Here is a 26,205-nt window from a genome sequence, read left to right as displayed (position 1 = left end):
CCTCCGCCTCCCAGATTCAAATGATTCTCCTGCCTCAGCTTCCCAAGTAGCTGGGATTAAAGGCATCTGATACCACACCCAGCTAATTTTTTTTTTTTTTTGTATTTTTAGTAGAGGTGGGGTTTCACCAGTTGGCCAGGCTGGTCTCCAACTCCTGACCTCAGGTGATCCACCCACCTCAGCAACCCAAAGTGTGAGATTACAGGCGTGAGCCACTGCGCCGACCCTAAATTGCTATTTTAAAAGCCTTTTTAACAGGACAGTACCTAATAGGTATGTAACTATAACCTTCAATGACTGCTGAAAGTTATCTTTCCTTATGACTTTGAAAGCTCTAGCAACCTCGAATGATTCTAAGATACGTCTCTGGAGAAAGAAGATGGACGGTGCTCTGAGGGAGCTGTCCACCCCCACCCATGGAGGGTCTTCAGATTACAGGAAGAAGCTTGTCTATCTCCTGAATAGTCTCTTTGAGCCACGTCCAAAGATACTTACGTTTAATATCATGATGGATCACTTTCTTTGAGTGTAGAAAATCAAGTCCCTTGAGAACATGCTTTGTCACCCAAATAATTTCAAATTCTCTCATTGGTCCACAGCTCTCCAGTTTCTCCAGAACAGACCCTCCCTCGCCTGCTTCCATAAAGAGATGGACAGTTTCACCCCACAGGACCGCGCCGTACAACTCAGCAATGTTCTCATGCCGGAAGCACGCCTGGATTTCCACATCAGATGGCTTAAATTGATCTACTGGGATCTAGAACACAACAATATGAATGAGATTCTTGACCCCAAAGACATCTTAAAAATATATAATATAGATCAATGCAAAAAACAAAAGGCAAATAAATGTCCTCAAGAATACTCCGCCCTGTATGAAAATGGACTGCCCAGTTACTATAATGTTCACCTCAGATCTGCCTTTATCTATGTCAGTCAGCTTTAGGTATAAAATTCAGAACAAAACAATAAAAACCAAAATAATGAGTTATTATTTTCATTTAGAGGTCAGAAATCCATCCAAGGTTTTAAAATTATGAATGAATCACAAAAGAGATAGTTTCCTACATATTAGACAACAGTATCTACGGTACCTAGATTTTAGGTTGTATTTTTAATATTTCAGTTTATTGTGAGATGATATGAAGTGTTTGTTGCCACAGTTTATATTCTGCTATAGCAATGTATTTAAAATAAGCACTGGGCCCAGGTACAGTGGCTGACACCTATAATCACGGCACTTTGGGAGGCCAACTTGAGGCCAGGAGTTTGAGACCAGCCTGGCCAACATGTTGAAACCCATTTCTACAAAAAATACAAAAATTAGCCAGGTGTTGGTGGTGCACACCTGTAATCCCAGCTATTCTCTTATTACAATGAGAGAAACCAGGACATAATATTAATTATGTATTTTATTTTTTGTTAAATCAAAAATGAGTGTATTTTATTTTACTGTACTTAAAAAAAATAATTAAAGCAAAACAGACATACAAAAAAGTATAAAAATGATGGGTCCAAGTTAATGAATTATCAACTGAATGTACAAACGTAACCTCCACCTAAATCAAAATGAAAAACCAGATGTCAGGCTGGGCACGGTGGCTCATGCCTGTAATCCCAGCACTTTGGGAGGCTGAGGCAGATGGATTACTTGAAGTCAGGAGTTCGAGACCAGCCTGACCAACACGGTAAAACTTCATCTCTACTAAAATACAAAAATTAGCTGGGCATGGTGGCGATTGTCTGTAATCCCAGCTACTTGGGATGCTGAGGCAGGAGAATCACTTGAACCCGGGAGGCTGAGGTTGCAGTGAGATGAGACGGTGCCACAGCACTCCAGCCTGGGTGACAGAGCTAGACTCTGTCTCAAACAAACAAACAACAAACAAAAACAGATGTCTACTAGCATCAAGAAGCCCCCTCTTGGCCTTTTCCATTCACTACTCTCCAAGGGTAGGTATTCACTGTCCTGACATCCGGTAACATGGATTTGTTTTTGCCTGTTTTAGTCCTTTATATAACGGGAATCTCATACAGATCTCATTTTGTGTCTGGCTATTTGGGCTCAACATAATGGTTACGACATTAATCCACATTATATAATATATATATATAAAATATTTTTATATATTTATATAAATTATATAATATATATATTCATTTCAGCATCTGGAAAGTTTCCAGTTTGGGACCCTTACAAATAGTGCTGATATGAACATGCCAGCGCTTAGCTTTTAGTTTTTGGTGGCCACGTGGGCAGGTCTCTGTGGAGTAAATGCACCTGCAGGAGAGGAATTGTTGATTCTTAGGGATGTGAATGCTCAACTTCAGTAGATACAGTTTTCCAAAGTAGTGGCACCTTGGCAGTTATTGTTTAATAAGAAGGGATAGGGGCCTGGCACAGTGGCTCACGCCTCTAATCCTACCACTTTGGAAGGCCCAGGCGGGTGGATCACTTGAGGTCAGGAGTTTAAGACCAGCCTGGCCAATGTGGTGAAACCCCATCTCTACTAAAAATACAAAAAATTTGCCAGGCATGGTGGTGGGTGCCTGTAATCTCAGTTACTCAGGAGGCTGAGGCAAGACAATCTCTTGAACCCAGGAGGTAGAGATTGCAGTGAGCCAAGACCTTGCCACTGCACTCCAGCCTGGACAACAGAGCAAGACTCCATCTAAAAAAAAACCAAAAAACAAAAAAACGGGATAGGGCCTTTTCAATCACTGATGCATTTAAATTCAGCCCCTAAATCTGCCTTCCTGAGAAGGCTACTCTTTTCCAGTTTCTGCCTCTACCTGGCCAGCTCCACAGCGGGTGGAACGAAAGGAAAAGCACACAGAATTGCTCCTACTTTGCTGAATGGCTCTTCTCTACTTATCTCCAAGAATGATGATGTTATTTATCCAAATCAGTGCTTAAAAAACCAGAACTTTCCTTTTAATCATATAGATCAAAATCAACTATGCGCCTAAAGAGAGATTTCGGGGCTGAATGGCCCCAGGTAGCCCACAAATCCAGAAAAACAAATGCTTTGAGGCAGTGCACCCTTGGATAAGATCCAATCAAAGGATAAAAATCTTTGGTTAATGCAAATGGACAAACAAACAAGAGCCAGAATGCCAAAGACACAGTGTGGGTTATCTAGTTAGAAAACACATACCAGTTTACACGCCATTCTTTTCTTTGTCTTTATGTCTTGTGCCAAGTATACCTTTCCAAAGGCTCCCCGAGGAATAAAATCAGAACCAATATTCCTGTAAGTCAGTTTCCAAGGGATCAGGAGAACATCGGAATCTATTTGGTAACGTCCATTTTGGGGAGTGATGACCTACAACAAAATAAAAATGTGACAGGGTGAGAACTTCAGTCAAGTTGGCTTTTTCTAAGCCCCACCCATTAGGGAGCTGACTATTTTAGAAGCATTCTGGTACACAGTTACGAAATTAATGTCACTGTGGGTTAATCCTACCAACTGTACAGACACTATAACTATATTTAGAGCTTGAGGAAGTCAGAGAAAGCATGTAACAGACACATACGCCTGGTCAGACCTGGTCATATTTCCACCTACTCATGAGTAATTAATTGCCAAATAGAACTTTAAAAATTATTTATCTAAAAAAGCATGACTACTGCAATCAGAAGGCTGAAAATAAAGATTGCGTAAATATAAACCGTGCCTGCAGGTTGACTTGTCTCTATTAAAATGTGCGAACCTGTTAGTCTGCATAACTATTACTCACACATGATGCATACAGAGAAAGAGCTGATTAATTGAAGATCATGGAAGATTTTGGAAAACCATGAGTTAAGCCAGAGCTATGAGTTGATAATGCTATGTAAATAAAGTGATGGCAGAATTACTTCTCATCTACTTACTCACTTAATATCTATTGTATACATTGTATCTATCACGTGCAAAATCGGTGCTAGGCACAGTGTTTGGTGCTGCAGAGGCAGCCATGAACAAGAGATGGCTGACCCCTGACATCCCAGGGTTCAGGAGCAAGCCGACTCTTAGAATGACAAGTTTTGAAACTAGTTGATTCAAAAATTAGGAGACAGCTGGGAGCAGTGGATAACGCCTTGTAATACTAGCACACTGGGAGGCTGAGGCGGGTGGATCACTTGAGGCCAGGAGTTCAAGACCAGCCTAGGCAACATAGCGAGACCTCATCTCTACAGAAAAAAATAATAACAAAAACACAATATAAATTTTAAAATAATAAAACAAAAATTAAGAGTTGTATTCTGATAGCAATGTGGGTTTCAAGGACTTGTGCATTTGTCAAATTTCATAAAATTGGACATTTAACATCTGTGTATTTGACTATATATAAAGAATATTTCAATGTTTAAGACTGGCTCCACTGAGGATTTGAACCAGCAACCTTGCAGTTGCAGGCCTTATACTTTAACTACTGTGCTAACAGGCCACTTATTCCAATTTTTAAAAAGGAGAAAATTAGAGGAGAAAATAATTATAATTAAAACTAAAACAAAATAATATGCGGTCCATGAAAAATGCAATCTGGAATGCATGCCTATAACATGTCTAAAGTGTTCTTTCAAGGTATAGATAGCCCCAGTATCAGTTTTTCAATGTAATCAGTAATATTACGCCTTTTGATTCTGAATTCAGGAATTATGAAACTATCTTTTTCTTTTCTTTTCTTTTTGAGATGGAGTCTTGCTATGTCACCCAGGCTGGAGTGCTATGGCGCTTTCTTGGCTCACTGCAACCTCTGCCTTCCAGGTTCGAGGTATTCTCTCACCTCAGCCTCCCAAGTAGCTGGGATTATAGGTGTGCACCACCATGGCTAGCAAAATTTTGTATTTTTAGTAGAGACAGGGTTTCACCATGTTGGCCAGGCTGGTCTAGAACACCGAACCTCAAATGAGACGCCTGCCTTGACCTCCCAAAGTACTGGGATTACAGGCATGAGCCATAGTGCCTGGCTCAGGAATTATGAAACTGTCAAAGGACCTTAACTTATTTCAAGTAACAGAAGAAGCTGAACAGCTTGGTGCTGTGGCCTATAATCCCAGCACTTTGGGAGGCTAAGTAAGGTGGGAAGATTGCTTGAGGCCAGAAGTTCAAGACCAGCCTGGGTGACACAGTGAGACTGCCCTTTCCATTGCATGTAAAATTTAAAAGAAGCAGCAGCAGTTGAAGGGGAATGTGACAAATCCCCAAATCTACCACATGGGAAGAGCATGAAATCCTGAGTCATCTGCAGATGCATGGGACTTCTCTCTTGGGACACTGCTACAGAAATAGTTCTAGTAACTGTAAGGGCCATTCATTCAAATCTACCACTGCTAATTTTAGCTACACATCCCACAAACAGATGTGTTCACTATTAGGGAATAAAGCAGAGACTAACTCTAATGCTTAGAAATATGAAGTCATTGAATTTCAAAACTCAATATTTACTGAGTGCTTCTGCTGTGTGAGACCCTGTGCGGGGGCCTGAGAGCTAACATAAATACGTGCAGATTGCAATCTTGCCTTGTTTGAAAGATAACCTCCTTTCAAGAAGTATGTCACCTCTGGTTGCTGGAGGCCTCTTTTGCAGCATGCTGAGAAGATGATGGATTTAGTCCCTTTTCACATTCAGACAGAACCCTACGCATGACACTCAACAGCACTTGCTTCTTTTCCCTTTCTTGTCATTAAATATTTGCAGGCCTGATTTCACTGCACCCTCCAGTGAACCATCTGTGTTCAGCTTACCTTCATGAAAGTTTCATCAATCTAAATTTGTTATAATCCAATTTGTTTTTTTGTTTGTTTTTGTTTTGAGATGGGGTCTGGCTCTGTTGTCCAGGCTGGAGTGCAGTGGCTGGAGGGGAGTGACGGATCTCAGCTCACTGCAACCTCCACCTCCCGGGCTCAAGCGATTCTTGTGCCTCAATCTCCCAAGTAGCTGGGGTTACAGGCATGCACCACCATGCCTAACTAATTTTTGTATTTTTGGAAGGGATGGGGTTTCACCATATTGGCCAGGCTGGTCTTGAACTCGTGACCTCAAGTGTTCCACCGCCCCGCCTCGGCCTCCCAAAGTGCTGGGATTACAGGTGTGAGCCACAGGTGCCTGGCCTATAACCCACTTTGAATCAGTGTCCAAGAGGACAAAAGATAATTTCAGCCATTTGTTGAGTGCTAACTACAGCACTGTGCGCAGTACTTCAATACATTAGCTCATCAAAGTCTACAACAATTGTTTGACGTTCACTGCTATTTTTATCTTCATTTCACAGATGAGGAAATTAACTTCAAGAGGTTAAGAAATACGCTAGTTAGTGCAGGCATTAGGATTCCAACTCAGATCTATCTGACTCCAAAGTCATATCTCCTAGTCTGGGTAAGAGCCTTTTATCTTCCAGAAGGCCATAATTAAAGCTGAGCTATGATGAAACCCCAGTTATTAAATGCCGGGTTATAAAAATAACTCAGTTATTTATGTGTTTACATATTTTCTGAGCACACCTTAGCCTTCTCCTCTATAGATCAAATAATGCAAGTTCCTTCACCCCCATTCACCCCTATTTTATAACTTCTCACATACAGGAGACCCTGCTCTCAATACCTGTGAGTTCTCCTAGGCTCCCTTCATGACCCGCCCTGAATTTCCAGTGTAATGTGCAAGTCTTGACCAGTTCATAGTTCTGCAAATGCCTGCTCCTTGCCTAGCTCCAGATCTCCTGTATTACATTTTTTTTTCTTTTTTGAGATGGAGTTTCACTCTTGTTGCTGAGACTGGAGTGCAGCACATGATCTCAGCTCACTGCAACCTCTGCCTCCCAGGTTCAAGAGATTGAAGAGGCTGCCTCAGCCTCCATAATAGCTGGGATTACAGGCATGCGCCACCATGCCTGGCTAATTTTGTATTTTTGGTAGAGACAGGGTTTCTCCATGTTGGTAAGGCTGGTCTTGAACCCTGCATTTAAATTTGAGATGGATGTTTTTCTTCTTTCTAGCGGCCCTTATTTAAAAAAATGTTTTTTTAAAGATAGGGTCTTGCTCTGTCACCTAGGCTGGAGTGCAGTGGCACCATCATCACAGCTCACTGCAGCTTCAATCTCCCAGGCTCAAGTGATCCTCCCACCTCAGCCTCACAAGTAGCTGGGACTAAATCACCTGGCTGATTTTTAAATATTTTATAGAGATGAGTGTCTCACTATGTTGCCCAGGCTGGTCTCAAACTCTTGGGCCCAAGTGATCCTCTGCCCTTAGCCTCCCAAAGTGTTGGGGTTACAGGCCTGAACCACCATACCCAGCCCTATCAAACCATCTTAGGGAAGTCTATGCTGTTTATCTCTGTCAATTCTTCAACTTACCAAAATCATCTCTAAAGGCAGACATTATAAGCACACTTTCTATTTCCTCATTCAGATCACCATCATTTATACTAAATGACACTGGGCCCAGAAGCAGCATTTGAGAAAAAATTTTAAGTATTAGGGTAAGAATAAATTCCACGAGTGACCTGCATGATATGCTACTATGAAACAGACATGGTATTGATCTATATTCATGCAGACATATTATCTAGCACAAAGGCCAAGCGAGCTCTGTCCTACTCTGCTGATCACAACTAATGGATCCCCACATTCAAAATTGGCTCTAAGACAGACACTGATGCAAGCTTGAGTTCCCAGGGTCCTGCCAAGATGATGAGAAAATTTTATAGTACAATACATGAGAAGTTGTGAACACAGTTGGAAATGTATGTGAAAGAAGAGAGAAGATCTGGGGAGCATGGAATTTAAACAATTTCGGAAGGACTGTCATAAGGAAGGGGTGTAACAGTTGTATACAACAGTAACGCCCACAATGGCTTGCATTTATTAAACACTCACTGTGTGTAATGAGGTCATGTGTTCATTAATTACTCCAAATATCAATCCTATAGAGTGTTATGATGATACCCATTTTATGCTTGAGCAAACTGAGGCAAAGGGGGTGAAATGACCAGCCCAAGGTCACACAGCTAATCCATTTCAGAGCTGAACTACATAACCCAGGTACTTTAATTCAGGGCCCATCATCTTCACCACTGCTCATCACAGGTAGTTTTTTTTAATGGCCAAAAAGTGGGGCTTGCACTAAACGGTCAGAGATGAAAATTTTGCTTCAATATAAGGAAGAGAACTTTCTTACAATCAGGACTGGACAAAGAGGAAATTCTGTGTCCTGGTGTGTGATAAGCACCTTGTCACAGTAGATTTTCAAGAGCAGATGAAAATGTTCTACCAATGATTGGAGATGATGAACAGGGTGATTTGAGTCCCAGACAGAGGGCTGGACCTCAAGTATCTTTAAGGCTTTTCAACTCCAAGGTCATGACTCCATGACTAAGCCCTAGGAACATCTTCAGCATCTCACAGTTATAGCTATAAAGTTGTTAAAAAAAAAAAAAAAAAAAAAAAGGGTGAAGGTTTTCTGGTCCTTCATTTCCGTAAAACCACCAAAGAGTTGAGTGTATGAAACCCATTTTGGATTATTTGTTCCCAGACCAGGTTATGAATCAGCGTAGATGATAAATAACATGCAGCACTCTTACGCAGAGCACTTCCCAGGTTAATCTCCTAAAGCGTCTCCCCCAGGTCTTGCTGGATGTTGGTGGGGTCTTTAACAAATATTGTTTTTAGTAAAATCACACACACACACACAATCACTAAACATGCCTATGCTTCAGGATACTTTTGTAATTCCTGGTTCTGCACCCTAAGTAACTCCATGGTGTTGTGGTTGCGGGCTGCCTGACACATCAGGTCTCTATGACTCTGGGTCTCTGCATGTGCAGTTCTCTCCATCTGGAACCCTCTCCACGTCATCTAGCTGATTCCAACTCAATGCTTCTGACCTTAGCTTAGGCATCAATCCTTCTTGGAAGGCGGTGCTGACATTCTCCTTCCTTCTACCACACTCACGGCTATGTAAGGTACCCTGCCTGCGCATTGCCAGAGCAAACAGGGTGCAGGTGCTCTGGGAGGCAGCACACTTTACGACAATTGCCCATTCTACTGCATCCTGCATGCACCAGGCAGCAAACTCCCAGAGGCACAGACTGTTCCATACTATCTCTAGGACCTGACGCACTGTATGTAGATGTCCCAGCTATCTCTAGCAAATGAATGACTAAATCATTGAAAGTTTCCCCAACCCTATGTGGATATACCATACAGATGGATTTTACCTAGGAACCAATCTGTATAGTAGATAATCAGCTGCTATTTTTCTAAAGCTGAGAGACAGAGAGCAGTAAATGAAACCCAGTCGAGTAAAGTTTTGGTAGGGTAGAGGGTAAGATAATGGGAACAGAAAGATCTTGAGCACTGATGATTCCAAGCAGAACACCGCGTGAGGATGAAAGAGAGTCGAAAGCAAGCCTTGCCTCCCTTACCACCCTGACTGAAGTGACAATGATCAGAGATGACAGTCCCCATTCCTAGGCTCTCATTTATGAAGCATGGAGCTCTGAGGGGTTACCTAGCAGGCACAGCAATGTAGTCCATCTTTAAGGTCAGTGGCAGGAAAGTCAACCACAGCACCCCAGAGCCACTGCCCACTAGGTCGATTTGCCTAGTGAGGCCATGTGTAAGATCCACTGGATTTTAAGGTCCTCCTTTTATTCTATTCTGTTTTTTAGTCTTCTTGTTTTATAAGATATATTCTTGATCATTTTTAAAATAAAAATCTTTTAAAAGTTTTTCAAGATCCCTGCCTTTACTTATTTGTTTACTCTTAAACTTTGTCCTGGCCTGGCACGGTGGTTCACACCTGTAATCCTCGCATTTTGGGAGACTGAGATGGGCAGATCACCTGAGGTCAGGAGTTCCAGACCAGCCTGGTCAACATGGTGGAACCCTGTTTCTACTAAAAATACAAAAATTGGCCGGGTGGGGTGGCAAGCGCCTGTAATCCCAACTACTCAGGAGGCTGAGGCAGGAAAATTGCTTGAACCCAGGAGGCGGAGGTTGCAGTGAGCCAAGATCATGCCAATGTACTTCAGCCTGGGTATCAGAGTGAGACTCTGTCTCAAAAAAAAAAAAGAGAAAATTCTCCTTAATTATGTACTTCTTAAAGAGCACAGGACCCATGGCAGGTAATGACAACATTTTACTCAAACCCTTTGCTGATACAATTTTACCCCTCCTCTTAATGTCTTAGTCTCTCTCTTTTTTAGGATTAACTTTTCTGGCCCCACTCCTAAAAGACTTCAGAAGGCTATTTCTTTGTATGGCTTCTAATTTTCCTAAATTCCTTTCTGTACATTCCCAGATAGGATAGGGGAATAGTCAAACATCTTTGCATGTGTTTGCATATTTACAAGCAAGAATAACTTGGTTTTTGGCATATTTTCATTTAAAGTACTCATTTTTATAGAAGGAGAATTAAAAAATTTTTAATACCCATTTTAACAAATAAATATGCTAAAAATGAGAGAAACACACAATTATACTTCTCAGTATAGACATCTATATTACTCTGAACCCGAGTTCTCCAACTGTCCTTTAGCTGGAGAATCAGATATGGCTTCTAGTTAATTACTTCTCATTTATAAAAGGAAGAAATATTCTGACGGTAAAGTACTTAGTCAACTATTAAATAGAACTTGGTAGATCCAGACCAAAGCAGTCACACAACAATACAAAATGTAATCTTGCCCCATGGTGAGCTACGGGTGAATACGACTGGCTCCTGACAAAACAATTCACTGCATAGCTGACCTAAATTACTGTGTTGTTTCTAACTAAATGAATGCGGTATACAAAAAAACAAAATAATTAAGTACTTTGTCTGGACTCCGTACTCATTCAGCACCGACCTTCCCCTAAATTAGCCATTTTGCCATTTAGATACACCAAAAGAAAGGGCGTCACTTTCACCAATAAGCATCTTTTGCAAGTTACGACCTACTTCTTGGCAAATTATTCTTTTTTTAAAAATTAGGTTACCTATAGCCAGCACCTATATTCACCCCTGACATACTAAAAGCCTGACAGAATCCCAGGCACACCTAAGCACATCACCTGATCTACTCTTATGGCAACAAAATGTTGCGACAATATTTTGCATGATTTACATACTTGGGATGACTAAGCAGTTATATCACTTGCCATTCATACTTTGCCAATTAAAGAGAGTAAATCTGTGGATAGCAATTTACTGCCTACATATTGCTTTTTTGCAAGAAATGAATTAATAACATTTCAAGATGTGACAAAAAAGGAACAAATAATTCAACCTTCAAGAAGATTAATTAGTGACAAAGTGTTTATTCCCCTCTCAGATGAAGGAATCTCCTTAGGCCTTTCTTTTCTGTGTAACTGATGAATAAACTTTCTAACGAATTGTTAAATTAAAATACATTCTGATTTTTTGTTGTTGTTGTTGAGACAGAGTCTCACTCAGTCACCCAGGCTGGAGTGTAGTAGCGCAGATCTTGGCTCACCACAACCTTCATCTCCTGGGTTCAAGGGATTCTCCTGCCTCAGCCTCTCAAGTAGCTGGGATTACAGGTGCCCACCACCATTCCTGGCTAATTTTGTATTTTTAGTAGAGATGGGTTTTCACCATGTTGGCCAGGCTGTTCTCAAATTCCTGACCTCAATTGATCCACCCACCTTGGCCTCCCAAAGCGCGGGGATTACAGGTGTGAGCTACCGCACCCGGCCAAAATACATTCTTCTTAATTACCTATTTGTAGAAATACTACCAAAATGTGATTTAAATTATTTAAATAGAACTTTTAATGAAGACTTTTTTTTGCATCTTTAACATGGAGGTACTTCTTAGTGATGATTACATATTTTTAAACCATACCTGGCAGCCCATCTAAACCAAGTTCAGACACCACTCTGCATTAAATGAAGCTGCAGTAGGAAAGCTGAGCACACAGCACTCAACTGATGGGAAAGAAACATACCATGTTTAATAAAATTCCAGATTCTTGTGGTCGCTGTCCATAAAAACGCTTTGCAGTGTTGGATATATGGTTTGCAAAAGCAAGCAAATCCTCCACAGTTCCGTATCTGACTGATGACAACCATGGTACCTCTTTGCCACTAAGCAGCAGAGACTCAGAACGCTCATCATTTTGATTGCTGTCTTGACACACGGTCATTAGACTGGGTTCATAAACTGCTGGCTCTTCACTTGCATAAAGGTTTTCCATAATGTCTATTACATCGGACACATTTAAGTGTTTAATTAATAAATCAATCTCTTCTTTATTGTCACTTCCAGTGCTCATGTACTCCATTACTGTTGCACTTTCTGGAGAGTCTAGAAAAGAAAACACAAATCCTTAGCTTATGATATTTGTATTTGCACTCAAGACCAACGGGAAACTGACATATGAGGATTGGCAACAGGATTTTATATGCTTTTTATTTTAGAAAATGAGGGTCTGTGTCAACTGTGTGTGTGAATTCAAGTTGACAGTGCAGAGTTGAAAGGGACCTAAGATAACCTTTAGTCCAACTCACTTTGCAGAGGGGAAAGCTGAGATCCAGAGAGCTTACTCTTGCTCACGGAGTCAGTGGTATCACCGACAGCCAACTTTCACTAAACATACCCACGAATCAAGAGCAGCTGGGGAATCTTTGAATTCCCCTCAGGCTTCTGGCTCCTTAGGGCTTCCAACCTTACACAACCCAGCTATTCCCCCAAAGTGGCACCCTCCCTGCAAGAATCGCTATGACTTTTTTAAGCCTCTGGTGAGTTTAAACAACTACTTCGCTAAGAGCAGGAACTAGCTTGGCAAATAAAACTCAGGCCCTGAAAGCCAGAAGCTGGTAAAATGGATTTCAATCTAAGCAAATTTGATGGCAATAGGTCAAGTTTCAGGAATAATTCTTATGCAAATGAGTTAAACAGCTCATTGGAAGAAGGACAGGGAGCCTTGTTCTCCCAGTGATGAACAGAAGATGACGATACATTTAACCTGTGATTCAGCTGTCCTCCCTTTAAGAACAAAATTTTTTAATAGTGCAAGGCAAACATCTTGAGGGACCCAGAAGACCAATATCTGGATAAATGGCCCTCTAGAAGCTGCAAGTAGTAGAAAGAAGCCAGGCAAGTCAAATCTCTCATAAGCAAGGCCAAGTGACTCTATTAACCAAAATTGCATTTCAGCTCTTATATACAAATCAACTGCCACACTTAGAGATCTGTAGATGAGAAAAAGAAAGTAAAGCAAGGTTAAAAAGTGACACTGTTACTCAGGATTTTAGAAGAACTCTGTTCTGAAGGAGAAAAGATAAAAGGCTATAAGAGATCTAAGAGAATTTCAAAGCACACTGATCTACTTAAAGCATTGCGGCACTCCCGAAAGCACAGGTATTTCAAGTTCTTAGAAAACACAAACCTTTAACAAACAAGACACTCAGGGCTAGAGCCACACACCGCTGATCACCCTGGAGGTTCAGTTCAAAGCTCAGGAAATGCCCCACTGCAGAGCCACCTGCATGCACGACCCAGCCATCTGCCTCTCAGTGAATTTTAGTTTAAAAATTTGCACTCGATCTGCAATTTAGTGTCATCATTAACTTACTTGATGGTCATTTTCTGACGTATAAATCGTGTCTAAGGAAAGCAGTCTAGCACCCGGCAATCCAACATTCCTCTGGTCTCAGACTGCTTGGAATTAAATCTCATCGCCTCCCCCTCCCCTCACGCACCCCCATTTATTGCTTGCTTGACATTGAGCAAGTCTCTTAACCTCTCTCGACCTCAATTTTCCCCATCTGTAAAATGGAAGTCATAAAAGCACCTACTTCATGAGGTGGTGGTGAGGATTAAAAGAGTTCAAGCTTATAAAGTGCTCAGTGCAGGGTCAGGGGCATGGTAAATAAGCTGTGTCATTTTTAGCTGCTTTATATGCATGAGAGAGAAAAGTACTGAGTCAGATACTGCGTTAGCCTCCTTTCTTATCTGCAAATGAGACGTGGCTATCTATTCCCCTGGCTTCTTCGAAGTAAGAAGATAGCATCTAAAACAAGACACAAAGAGAAAAAAAAGGCAGAAACCCATGAAACGCTTTGATGGCTGTTATCACCACAGTGAAATCTAGAGTGAGGAGGCAGCTTCCCCTCCCGAGATCTACATCCTCGAGGGAGATTGTGATTCAGGTTCTTGGAGTCTACTGAGTTAGGAAAGGAACTTCTTAGGTTAATGGAGGAACATTTGACTTCGGTTTTACTGAGCTGTTTAGCTGCAGTTTCTGCTTGTCGAATTTAATGGAAACACAGAAGTTAAAATAAAAACAGCCGAATTTGGGGCCTCAGGTTGAAAGGATCCAAGTCTCTTGGATTATTTAGCAAATGGATGACTTGACAGAAAAAAAAAATGTTGTCAGTACTAACATGACTCAAGAAAGAAACAGGAAAAAAGTCCACACAGTTCAAATTCACTCAGCTGATCCGGAAAGACAAATTCTAGAGGTTTTTTTTTTTTTAATTAGTAGTAGTAATATTCTTTTCTTCTTTATTCTTTTTTTTTTTCTAATTGGGGGGGTTCCTGTGAAAACTGGAAATTCTAAATGACAAATCCTAAAAGAGCTATAACACAAGGTTTTGGTTTTTAAATCCTGCAAAGTCTCAAGCATTTATATGTAAAACCCAAGAGCTTAAACACACAGATCCACACCCCTAAACTGCAGGTTGCCAGAAACCGGGAAGCAGGGGAAGCAGGACCGGGAGGTGGAGGAGTGTCTGATGCTGAGAATTTTCTCAGTGCCTGCATTAATTCCTTAGCAACACAGGGCTCCTGTCACGCAAATCTGTGTTCCCCAGAAACCCTGCTGACCAGTCCGCGGACTAACTGCTCCTGCAAAAAGCCTCAGCACTTTCCAGCCTTAATGAAGCACACAATATGCTAATAGTTTCTGGGTTATTCATGATCTGTACCCATCTAGAGAAAATTTGGATTGTGAAGGTATTCTAGTTTGGCACTAAAGACGTTTAGTATAAGATGATTTCCCCCCAACACAGTTTATAATAAAAGACTTCATAAAATTCCTGTTTCCTAATCGAACAGAAAATTATGCCAACTTTTAGAATTGGAGAGATGTGCAAATACAGTCAAAATTAGTTACACTGATTATTTCAGAAATCAGCAATAAAATCGCGAGGAAATTCTGTTCCTAATCATTAACATAATACTCTTGGCTGCTTCCACATACACAAACAAAATTTGAGTGTTTCCTGGCAAGTGTGAATGAAAATGGCCAATGTACCAGCACATGCTTCTGCCTAACAAAGAATGACTAGTCCTTGTGTTATTTCCCATCTAAAATATTTTTTTAGGCCCGTGCAATGGCTCACACCTGTAATCCAGCACTTTGGAGGCCAAGGAGGGTGGATCACCTGAGGTCTGGAGTTCAAGACCAGCCTGGCCAACAAGGTGAAATTCTGTCTCTACTAAAAATACAAAAAGCAGCTGGGTGTGGCTGCAGGCGCCTCTAATCCCAGCTACTGGGGAGGCTGAAGCAGGAGAATCGCTTGAACTGGAGAGGCGGAGGTTGCAGTGAACTGAGATCCGGCCATTGCACTCCAGCCTAGGCGACAAGAGCAAAACTCCGTATATGTATATATATTCCTGCCAAAATAGGGCACATCTCTGATTATGTTTTTGTTCTCAAAAAGCCCTGGAATGATGCCTTTCAGGCGTTCAGAAGAAAGGACCGCCACTCTGCTTCAAAACCTCTAGATGCCGCAACGTTCCCATTTTCCTTATATGATAAAGTCTTCATGGGCCACCTGCCAGGCGTCCTGCACACAAACCTTAATCCTTCGGAGAGAGTTGGGGGCGTCAGCTGGAAGTGGATTACAGTCCCCTTGACACAAACGACCCAGGCCACAGGTATGTAAAGCAACTGCAAGAGCCTTTCTTTCCCTGTTTTTATCAAGAGCAGCCTTTTATCCCGTCTTCCCCAAAGTGAAATAGATAAGCATCGCAAAGTTTCACTCTTAAAGGCAGCCGGTGGCCTTCCTTCCCCTGTTAACTTTGGAGACAATCCCTGTGCTCCCCAAGTGTCCTTCTCCGCCCAGAGCTGGAAAAATTTCAGAGTCCTGATCAAGCTTTATCTGTCGAAAACAACTTCCGTGAAAATAACTTTTTTTTTTCCTCCTAGTATTCTTTCTTAGACCAAAAGCCCAGCATGCTTGTTCTGCGATGACCTCTTTAGTCACGGGATACAGTCCAGGTTACAAACTTGAATTTAGTTTCAGCCATTCACAAGTCTCTCGGCTCCGCCAACCCACACTCCCACTCCCTTCCTCCCGGTTCTCTCTCCGTTTAGTCAAGGGAGGCTAAAAAGCTTGTAAATTATCAAAGCACCCGTCATTTGGGAGAATCGCGTCCTCCAGCCTCCGAGGTGCACTCACCAGGTATCGGGCAGGTAGAGTGCGGCAGTCCCAGCGGCGTCGGCGACGGGAGGCTCAGTGACAGCGGGTCCCCGCTTCCCGGAGCACTGCCCAGACCAGCACTGCCCTGGCGCTGCGAATCCGGGAAGGAGGAGGAAGGGGGAGGAGTCGCGAGTCTGCACCCCGTGAGAGCCTTGCGCAAGGTGCTTTCCAGCTGTGCCTGGTGCAGCCGGCGACCCGCGAGCGCAGCTGTGGGCACACCCGCCACCCCTTCCCACGCCAGAATTCCCCTCTGCTGGGGGCACCTTCCATTTCTGCATGGGAATCCCCGGGCACCCATGCGTGATGAGACCCGAAAGACACGCCCGAGACCCCAATCCTGGGTTACCTGCGGCCTCGGTGCTCCCACGCCTGCCGAGCGCTCCAGCCGCGGCCCCCCGACGGTTCGGTGCGCAGCTGGCTGCAGGCCAGTGGGAGCCGGGCACGCCGGGCCACCGGGATCCGGCGGCGGCGGCGGCAGAAGCAGGAGCCAGGGCGCTGCACCCCAGAGCGTGGCGCACCGTCAGGAGCGGCACGGACTAGTGAGCCCCACGTAGCCAGCGCGCCCAGACCTCCTGGCTCTGACCCTGACTCATGGCGTCTGAGCCGGCCCAGGGGCGGCGCAGCAGACGCCGGCCACCGCCTCCCCGACTTTTCCATTTCCCCTTTCTCTCCGTAAACAGAAAGAGAAGGCCAGATTGAAGGGGAAGCCAGAGCCCCCGCGCTGGGAAATTCCGCGCCCCCCCCCCCGCCCTCTGGTTTGCCCTCGGCGCGCCTGGGCGGAGCTGGAGGCGGGACGAAGGAGGAGCTGAGAGGCGCTAGGGGAGGGGTGGGGTACTGGAGCTGCGACCCGAGTGGAGGACCTGGGACAGGGACGAGTTTTCCCTCGGGCCTGGTGACCCAAGGCATCCTAAAGGCAGAGTTGCAAGAGGCGGTTGTGCCCTTTCCAGGTCCCCAGGTAAGGTAGTATATCTTAGTGTACTCGAGCCCTCCGCCCTTCTCTGGAGTCCCAGGGTCCGGCGGGAGTGACGCGGAGGCTGTCTCCAGAGCTTTTTCCGAGCGCCCCACGCCCTGGGGCCACAGAGGCGCGGCACGCCCTCCCATCCGTGCTGCGGGAGGCGGGGGAGTTTCGGGTCTTCTGGGATCCCGGACTGTGGGTCCGATTGCTAGTAGCACGGCCCCGCCTCTCCCAGATTTCGCTTCAAGTCCACACACAATGAGGGCAGTGATCCGTGGTGCGCACGCAGGGACTGGGGCTTAGAGATTCCTAAGAGGCTGTCGCAGGGTGAGCCCGAAACCTGGGTGTTGGGCACTCGGCAGGGGGCCCGGGAACTCTGCCTGCAGAACCTGGTTTTCTTCTTTACAGCCTTTATTAAAATTGGTTATTTTGCGGCACCGCCTTATTAGTAAGCGCACCTGTACTGAACTCAACCCGTCCCCCACGCCCCTCTAACCCTCAGCCCTAACTGCTCATCTGGGGTTTTCCTTCTCGAGTGGAAAGCGTTTACTCCAGGTGTAACCGGAAGAGAGTTCTAGAGAAAAGCGCCTCTCTCCCAAAATCACTCTGCGGGACATTCCCAATAACCCGACACCCCCTCCCCATACATTTCCCACCTAACAAGCATCCATTTTAGCCAGGCATTCGACCAGAGCGCAGAGGGCGAGGGACCGTGTTAGGTAGATATCCTCACTCTCTGCCCTACGGCCCAGGACGTGGGGTGTCCCGGGCACAATCCAGATCAAACGCGGTCACAAACTGTCCACGCCCTGTTCTTCTCGGTGCCCAGGCGGGTGCTCCTTCTATAGTTGCAAAACTGGCCCCACGCGGTGGCACACGCCCGTAATCCTAGCGCTTTGGAGGCTGAAGCGTAAGGATCACTTGAGGTCAGGAGTTGGAGACCAGCCTGGGCAACACAGCTACTCCGTCTCTACAAAAAAAAAAAAAAAAAAAAAATCTAAAAATTAGCCAGACATGGTGGCTCACGCGTGTCATCCCAGCTACTCCGGAGCTGAGGTGGGAGAATTCCTTGAACACAGGAGTTCGAGGCTCCCATGAGCTACGATTGTGCCAGGACACTCCAGCCTGGGCGATAGAGCGAGGCCTCGTCTCACATTTAAAAGATACTATATATATATATATATATATATATATATATATATATATATATATTTTTTTTTTTTTAATCTGACTTGGACCCTCACTAGAGCCCTCCACGTTTCTGCTATGAAAAATGAATTGCAATTCCGACCTGAAGATGTATTCAGAGAATTGCTGGAGGACATAGGTTAGCTGAGGTGACAAGCTGGGGCCTCTTTGCAGGATTTTAACTCGCAGACAAGCCCAGGTAGCAAATCCAACGTCGAGGGCCGATTGTCTGACTCGGCACTGTCATCCCCCAACTTATGTTAAATACGACAGCGATTTCATATTATACTCATTCATCTCATGAAGCCGGACGTTTGCCATTCCCTCCAAATCTGCAGGCGGTCCCTTGCACCTAGAGTGGAACCGCTTCCTAAAGGCTGTGCCTTTCTGATCGTGGAGGGAGGGAAGGCAGCTTCCACCAACCAGGCTGCGAAAGCAGCCTGGGCCAGGGTTGGGGAGGAGAATCCCCGCTCGCCTGCGCGCTGGATGGGTGGAATTTGGCATTCTCAAGCGCTGAAGCAAAAGTTACCAATACACTTTGGGCCTTTTCGCTGGAAACCGGGTTAGCACAGGTTGTTGCCTCTGATTGTAACGTGAGAGATTGAGAGACGTCTCTTTCTCCTCTGTTGTTTAGACAACAAAGGATGATCTTTACACGAGTTTTAAAAATAGAATCATGGAATCACTACCCTCCCCACCCGCCTTGAGTGAGCTCATTAAAACCACACCTAATCTTCTGGGAACTGCATTATTAGCCTTACTTCCTACATAGAAGTCTCCCAAATATAGCTGCATTTTAGGGAGCTGGTGAAATGCTGGGCTAGCAGGGTTCTCTCTTGCTTCTCCTGGCTTACACCGTAGCAGGTTTCATTTTTGGGGTGAATTGGGTGAGTTTACTTGAAAATATTTGTAAAGTTTTTAACAAGGAGGCCAAAAGGGAAAGAGCAACTGAAAAGAAAGAAAAAGTTTGTGGACTCTTTGCATTTATTTGTTTATTTATTTGAGATAGGTTCTTGCTCTGTCACCCTGGCTGGAGTGAAGTGGGTCAATCTCAGCTCACAGCAACCTCTACTTCCCCAGCTCAAGTGATCCTCCCACCTCAGCCTCCCAGATAGCTGGAACTACAGGCACATGCCACCACACCCAGCTTATTTTTGTATTTTGGGTAGGGTTAGAGACGGGGTTTCGCCATGTTGCCCAGGCTGGTCTCAAACTCCTAAGTTCAATCAGTCCGCCCACCTTAGCCTCCTGAAGTGTGTGCATTTTTTTTTTTTTGGTCCGGCTTTTGTTTTGTTTTTTATTCAGATTTACAAAAACAATCCCGCTCTTTTAGGGGCATGCTAGCTAAGTGAGGTTTTGTTTCAGTTTGTTTCTTTTTGTTTTTTTGTGGGTTTTTTTGTTTGTTTGTTTTTTGTTTTTTGAGATGGAGTCTTGCTCTCTCACCCAGGATGGAGTGCAGTGCCATGATCTTGGCTCACCACAACCTCCACCTCCAGAATTCAAGTGATTCTCCTGCCTCAGCCTCCTGAGTAGCTAAAACTATGGGCAAGCGCCACCATGCCCAGCTACTTTTGTATTTTTAGTAGAGACAAGGTTTTCACTACATTGACCAGGCTAGTCTTGAACTCCTGACCTCATGATCTGCCTGCCTCAGCCTCCCAAAGTGCTGGTGTTACAGGCGTGAGCCACCGCACCCAGCCACTAAGTAAGTTTTAAACCTATCAATGAGAAGTCCCTTGAGCCAGTGTGCACAACCACAGGGGGTTATTCTAGAAGTGATCCTAAAGCACATTACTAAGCAGCTCTATAGAAGCTTTTTGAAGCAAACAAAATGCACTTGCAAATGAGGTGATAACCAATTGCAGTTTACCTGAAGAGGCTTGCTCCACTCACAGGTTGGGACATTAATGGGTTTGTAATATGTAGTTTGGAAATCTGAATTATTTTACTCACAGAAAAAAAATATTAACGATGGGTAGGTAACCCTGTTGACCCATTAACCAATGTAACCACAATTGTGCTCTAGGCTAATTAATACGATATGAGGCATTGTTTTTCAGTTTTTAATATTCATAAAATATGGAATTTTGTGAACAAAATAAACTGCAATAAGTTGGAACATAGCTATAGGTCACTTGGTGAAAATATGCAGGTTTTTTTGTAAAATAATAAAATACAAAGTATTGAAGGAAAATAATTACATACTGAATTTGAATAAAGCTTTAAATGAGCTGTTTTAAAGTTCAGAGGAACTTGAGCATGATTTCATGATTGTAACTTTATCTTTATGGTTTTATATTGAAACAGCTATACTATATTTGCTGATCAAGATGTTTGAATAACAACCTCTTCATACTTTTGATAATAACCTCAGGTGAGAAGTCTTACAGACACCTAGGTAATAAACTTACAGCTATTATTATTGTCTTAAATTGTGAACAATTTGAAACTGGATTTTAGAAGTCCAGTAGCTCTTTTTCCATTCATTGATGTGTATAAGTTTCTTTTTCTTTTACTTTTTTGAGATGGAGTCTCACTCTGTTACCCAAGCCTGTGTGCAATGGCACGATCTCAGTTCACTGCAACCTCCACCTCCCAGGTTCAAGCAGTTCTCCCGCCTCAGCCTCCCAAGTAGCTGGGATTACAGGTGCTTGACACCACGCCCCTCCCAGCTAATTTTTTGTATTTTTAGTAGAGACAGGGTTTCCACCATGTTGACCAAGCTGCTCTTGAACTCCTGACCTCAGGTATCCACCTACCTCGGCCTCCCAAAGTGCTTGGATTACAGGCGTGAGACACCATGCCCGGCAGATGTGTATAGGTTTTTTATGATAATATGAGTGGATTTCAGATGTAATTGAAGTTTTTCTGTCTAGGCACAGTGGCTCATGCACAACACTACAGCCTGGGCAACAAGAGCAAAACTCTGTCTCAAAAATAAAATTTTTTGTTTGTTTGTTTGTTTCTTTGTTTTGTTTTAAGATGGGTTTTCACCATGTTGGCCAGGCTGGTCTTGAACTCCTGACCTCAGGTGATCCGCCCACCTTGGCCTCCCAAAGTGCTGGGATTACAGGTGTGAGCCACCATGTCCGGCCTGTTTTTGTTTTTTGAGACACAGTTTCACTCTGTCATCCAGGCTGGAGTGCCATGATGCAATCTCGACTTACCGCGATCCCCGCCTCCCAAATTCAAGGAATTCTCCTGCCTCAGCCAGCCTCCCAAGGAGCTGGAATTACAGGCGCCCGCCACCAACCAGGCTAATTTTTGTATTTTTAGTAGAGACGCCTTTCCCACTGTGGGAACCAACAGCTCCACCCCATGCCCCACCCCTGCCACTGGCTGCTCCTTGGACTGTGGCCATCTGCTCCAATACCTGAAACAGGGTGCAGAGGTTGCAGTGAGCTGAAACATAAACTCCTTCTAGCACAAACTGGGTCTCTGTTCATGACCACGCAGTGTGTCCTGCAGCTGCTGGCTGATGAGAACCTGTTCAGTCTCACTTAGTATCGTGGGGTGGAGCAGAGCTGTCCCTTAGACCTGTGGGGACCACAGGGTGCATGATTAGATTCTGCTGTCCCCCAGTGGCCCTCTAAAACAGCCTAGGTGAGATTGCAAAGACACCAGGCTCTGGAGCCACAGGCCCACCTGCCTGCCTTAAGGAATAGAGATGAGTATCTATAATGTACTCATGGTACAGCTGTGGGAAAGGCTATGCTCTTAGACCCACCCCACTTCCCATCCACCCATGAAGACAAGGTTGAAAGGGACAGTGTTCTCCATCCTCCTTTTTTCTTTTTCCTTCTCCTCCCCTTTCCAAACATTTCTGTGCTCACCAGGTTTTGCCTTTTACTGTGTAAAGTGAAAACGGCAAGTGAGCAAGGGAAATGGGGCCCAGGAGAGATGAGGTCCTCCCTTAGGGGAAGGGGAGAGAAGTCCCCAGTAACCCTGGGAAGGGAAGGGGAGTTCCTAAATTCACTCAGCTGTGGCTATTGTTTATCTTGAAGGCTGGGTGTAAGTTGGGCCTATAAACCAAGACCATCTGTTCTCATGCGCAGAAAACTAAAATTTAGGTCACTCAAAGAGCCTAAATAGCACTGTTCTGTATGCTAAGTGTTAAGAATTTTACTTACTTAGTGTTGTGGCTTCCCCAAATTTGAGGTTCTTGAACCACACTGTAAGAACAGAAACTATTGGTCTGTTCCTCTGTTCCACCTCCAAAGTGGAAAGTCCTCGTGTAGGGTTTCTTACTCACGGTCTTCCAAAATGACCATGGCATAGCACGGCCTGCACCCGGGAACTCTGCAAGGCTCTGTCCTCACGCCCATGCTTAGCTTTCACTTGCCACACTTTTTTTTTTTTGAGACAGAGTCTTGTTCTGTCACTTAGGCTGGAGTGCAGTGGTGTGATCTCAGCTCACTGCAACCTCTGCCCCCTAGGTTCGAGCGATTCTCCTACCTCACCCTCCCAAGTAGCTGAGATGACAGGCATGCCTGGCTAATTTTTGTATTTTTAGTACAGATGGGGTTTCACCATGTTGGCCAGGCTGGTCTCGAACTCCTGACCTCAAGTGACCCGCCCTCCTCTACCTCCCAAAGTGCTGGGATTACAGGCATGAGCCACGGCAGCAAGCCTCACTTACCACACTTTTAAAGGGGTAGAAAGGCTCAGCAATTGTGCTCCCTCCAGCTCCCTATCTCCCTAAACTGCCTAGGGCTAAATGCTGTGGTGGAGCCCCAGTTGAGTTGGTGGAGATTACCCATATGCAAAGTGCCTCCTGTCACTCCTTTACGCACTCACAGTCCTCTCTCCCCAACCTGCAATGCAGGGCCTGAAAATACTGCACAGTGAAGGTGCTGCCTGGAAAGGGAGGGAACTGCTGTCAACATATTGTTCAGGCAGGGGGAGGAATTGGTTAAAAAAACATATACGCACTCTGATCCCCATGCTGTACATGCAAGTGTAAATGTATAAACAAAGGAAACAAGGCTGGGCACCATGGCTCACCCTGTAACCCCACAGCTTGGGAGGCTGAGCTGAGAGAACCACCTGAGCCCAGGAGACCAGCTTGGGCAACACAGTGAGACCCCATCTCTTAAAATTTTTTTTCAATTAGCCCATGTGGTGGGGGTACCTGTAGTCCCATCTACTCAAGAGGTCCAGGTGAGAGGATCGATTGAGCCCAGGAGGTCGAGGCTGCAGTGAGCTGTGATCAGGCCATTGCACTCCAGCTTGGGTGACAGAGCAGGACCCTGTCTTTAAAAAAAAAAAAAAAAAAAAAAAAAAAAATGAATGCTACCGTGCCTGGTGGTTCATGCCTGTAATCCCAGCACTTTGAGAGGCCAAGGCGGGTGGATCACCTGAGGTCAGGAGTTGGAGACCAGCCTGGCCAATATGGTGAAACCCTATCTCTACTACAAATACAAAAATTAGCCGCGTGTGGTGACCGGCGCCTGTAATTCCAGCTACTTGGGAGACTGAGGCAGAAGAATTGCTTGAACCTGGGAGGTTGAAGTTATAGTGAGCCAAGACTGAGTCATTGTACTTCAGCCTGGGCAACAAGAGCAAGACTTCATCTCAAAAATAAATAAATAAATAAAAATAAATTAATAGCAACTGCATTTTGAGCATGTACTATGTTCTGGGGCCTCTGCTGAGCCCCGTGGATGGATTATCTCCTGTGACCATCATGACAATCCTGAGGTGGGTCCTATTCTCTCCATTTATGCGTGGGATTTACATGAGTTTAAAGAGGTTAGGCGTCCAGGGAAATCCGTTTCTAATCCATGCCTGGCTGACTCTAAACTCAAATAAACAGCTTCCTGCATCTACAGGCAGGGGCTCTGCCGCCTGCAGCAAAGGCACCTCTGTGTGCGGCTGGGATTTGTTGGTGCCCACTGGGGAAAACAGGGTTGCCATGTGCCAGCTGCGAAATGTCTCAGCCTGCTCTCCCAGCCGAGCTTCTTTCCTATGCTGGCTGAAGAAGTGAATGAGTTTCAGGCAGTTTTTGGGTCTAATGTTTTCATCTTTGATCTCTAACTCAGGGGAGGGGCTGTCAAGGCATTTCAGCTATCTCTTGGGAGTAGATTGTGGGAGGGCTGAGCCCAGGACACCATAGAACACTAGTTTTGCTCACCCTTAAAGTAGTCCTGCCTTAATTTCTCCAGGTCTGCAGGAACCCAAAGAAACGTGCTGCCTCCTCCCACCCAGAGACACTGAGGCAGTCAGTTCTGGACAGGGAAATAGAAAGTGGGAGGAGGTATTGCTGGAGCTTCAGGCCTGTTTCTACGGCATTCCCAAGAATGCTTGAGGCAGAGAGAGGCATCTTTCCCCATTCACCCAGCCAGCAATAGCACAAATCCTCATCTTCCAGGCTAACACTTTTCCTAAAACAACAGTTCCCTGCCCAGAGACTCGTAAAGAGAGTGGCATTCTGCAGTCGCTTGTTACAGCCTTAACCAAAGCCAGCATTAAACTTTTCAGGGATCTGTGTGTGAGAACGAGTTGTTAAACATAGCCATTACTAAAAATAGAGTTCCGGCCTGGCACGGTGGCTCATGTCTATAATCCCAGCACTTTGGGAGGCCAAGGCAGGTGGATCACCTGAGGTCAGGAGTTCGAGACCAGCCTGACCAACATGGTGAAACCCTGTCTCTATTAAAAATACAAAAATTAGCCGGGCGTGGTGGCACACGCCTGTAGTTCCAGCTACTTGGGAGGCTGAGGCAGGAGAATCGCTTGAACCTGGGAGGCAAAGGTTGCAGGGAGCCGAGATGGCACCACGGCATTCCAGCCTGGGTGACAGAGCAAGACTCTGTCTCATACAAAAAATACAAAATAAAATAAATAAAATTCTTGGCTGGGTGCCATGGCTCACACCTGGACTCTCAGCACTTTGGGAGGCCAAGGCAGGTGGATCCCTTGAACTCAGGAGTTTGAGACAAGCTGGGCAACAGGGTGAAAGCCTGCCTCTACAAAAAATACAAAAATTAGCTAGGCATGGTGGCTCACACCTGCGGTCCCAGCTACTTGGAAGGCTAAGGTGAGAGGATCGCTTGAGCTGAGGAGGTGGAGATTGCAGTGAGCTGAGATCCAACACTGCACTCCAGCCTGGGCAACACTGTGAGAACCCATCTCAAAAATAAATTAAATTTAATTTTAAAATTCCAAGAAAATAAAGTGTACATTAAAGACATAGATAATAAATATGAAAAACTCACCACTTCATGATAATTGTGTTACACTTGTCCCTTCTTAAGGCTCTCTGGGTTACTTAGGTCTATCATATCGCCTGTGTGTGGAAACACTGTATTAATGAAGTGTCTCTCTTTCCAACACTGCATTCTGTGTTCTCATGTTGGTAACTTGAAGTACGTCGTGGCGGGAAGATTTACATCACAGAAATCAGCAAATACTATGCATCAGGGCAGGGCTTTCAGAAAGCTGATTCTCAAATATTTACTAGCACACCACTGCCAATGGGCAGAGTTTATATTTTCTGGTACTTTTGACCTACTTTAGGTTTTCTGATATTTACTTATTTATTTAAGACAAGGCCTCACTCTCATCCAGACTGGAGTGCTGTGGTGATGATGGTAGCTCACTGCAACTCCAAACTCCTGGGCTCAAGCAATCCACTGTCTTC

General features: G+C 44.6%; 2 protein-coding genes across 4 annotated transcripts in view; one reads left to right on the top strand and one right to left on the bottom strand.

Annotated features, from left to right (window-relative positions):
• MAP3K8 (mitogen-activated protein kinase kinase kinase 8) overlaps window positions 1-17,020 on the bottom strand; it is a 28,834-nt gene extending 11,814 nt beyond the window's left edge. The window contains exons 1-5 of one of the 3 annotated variants that reach the window (XM_035307068.3): window positions 16,767-17,020; window positions 16,400-16,511; window positions 11,938-12,296; window positions 3,159-3,326; window positions 496-757 (exon numbers count right to left, since the gene is read on the bottom strand). In XM_035307068.3, the coding sequence (XP_035162959.1) occupies window positions 496-757; window positions 3,159-3,326; window positions 11,938-12,273 (766 nt within the window). In that variant the 5' untranslated portion in view covers window positions 12,274-12,296; window positions 16,400-16,511; window positions 16,767-17,020. Of the gene's footprint in view, window positions 1-495; window positions 758-3,158; window positions 3,327-11,937; window positions 12,297-15,796; window positions 15,932-16,399; window positions 16,512-16,766 lie in introns of those variants that run through there. The other 2 variants (XM_002750140.6, XM_009000127.5) reach the window with 2 other exon arrangements.
• Window positions 17,021-17,253: 233 nt separating this feature from the next.
• MTPAP (mitochondrial poly(A) polymerase) overlaps window positions 17,254-26,205 on the top strand; it is a 60,478-nt gene continuing 51,526 nt past the window's right edge. The window contains exon 1 of the mRNA XM_009000124.5: window positions 17,254-17,375. The gene's annotated coding sequence lies outside the window, so the exon portion shown is untranslated. The remainder of the gene's footprint in view (window positions 17,376-26,205) is intronic.

The sequence above is a fragment of the Callithrix jacchus genome, chromosome 7 (assembly GCF_049354715.1).
Source record: "Callithrix jacchus isolate 240 chromosome 7, calJac240_pri, whole genome shotgun sequence".
NCBI classification, from domain to species: domain Eukaryota; kingdom Metazoa; phylum Chordata; class Mammalia; order Primates; family Cebidae; genus Callithrix; species Callithrix jacchus.
This window is presented reverse-complemented; position numbering and strand designations above follow the sequence as displayed.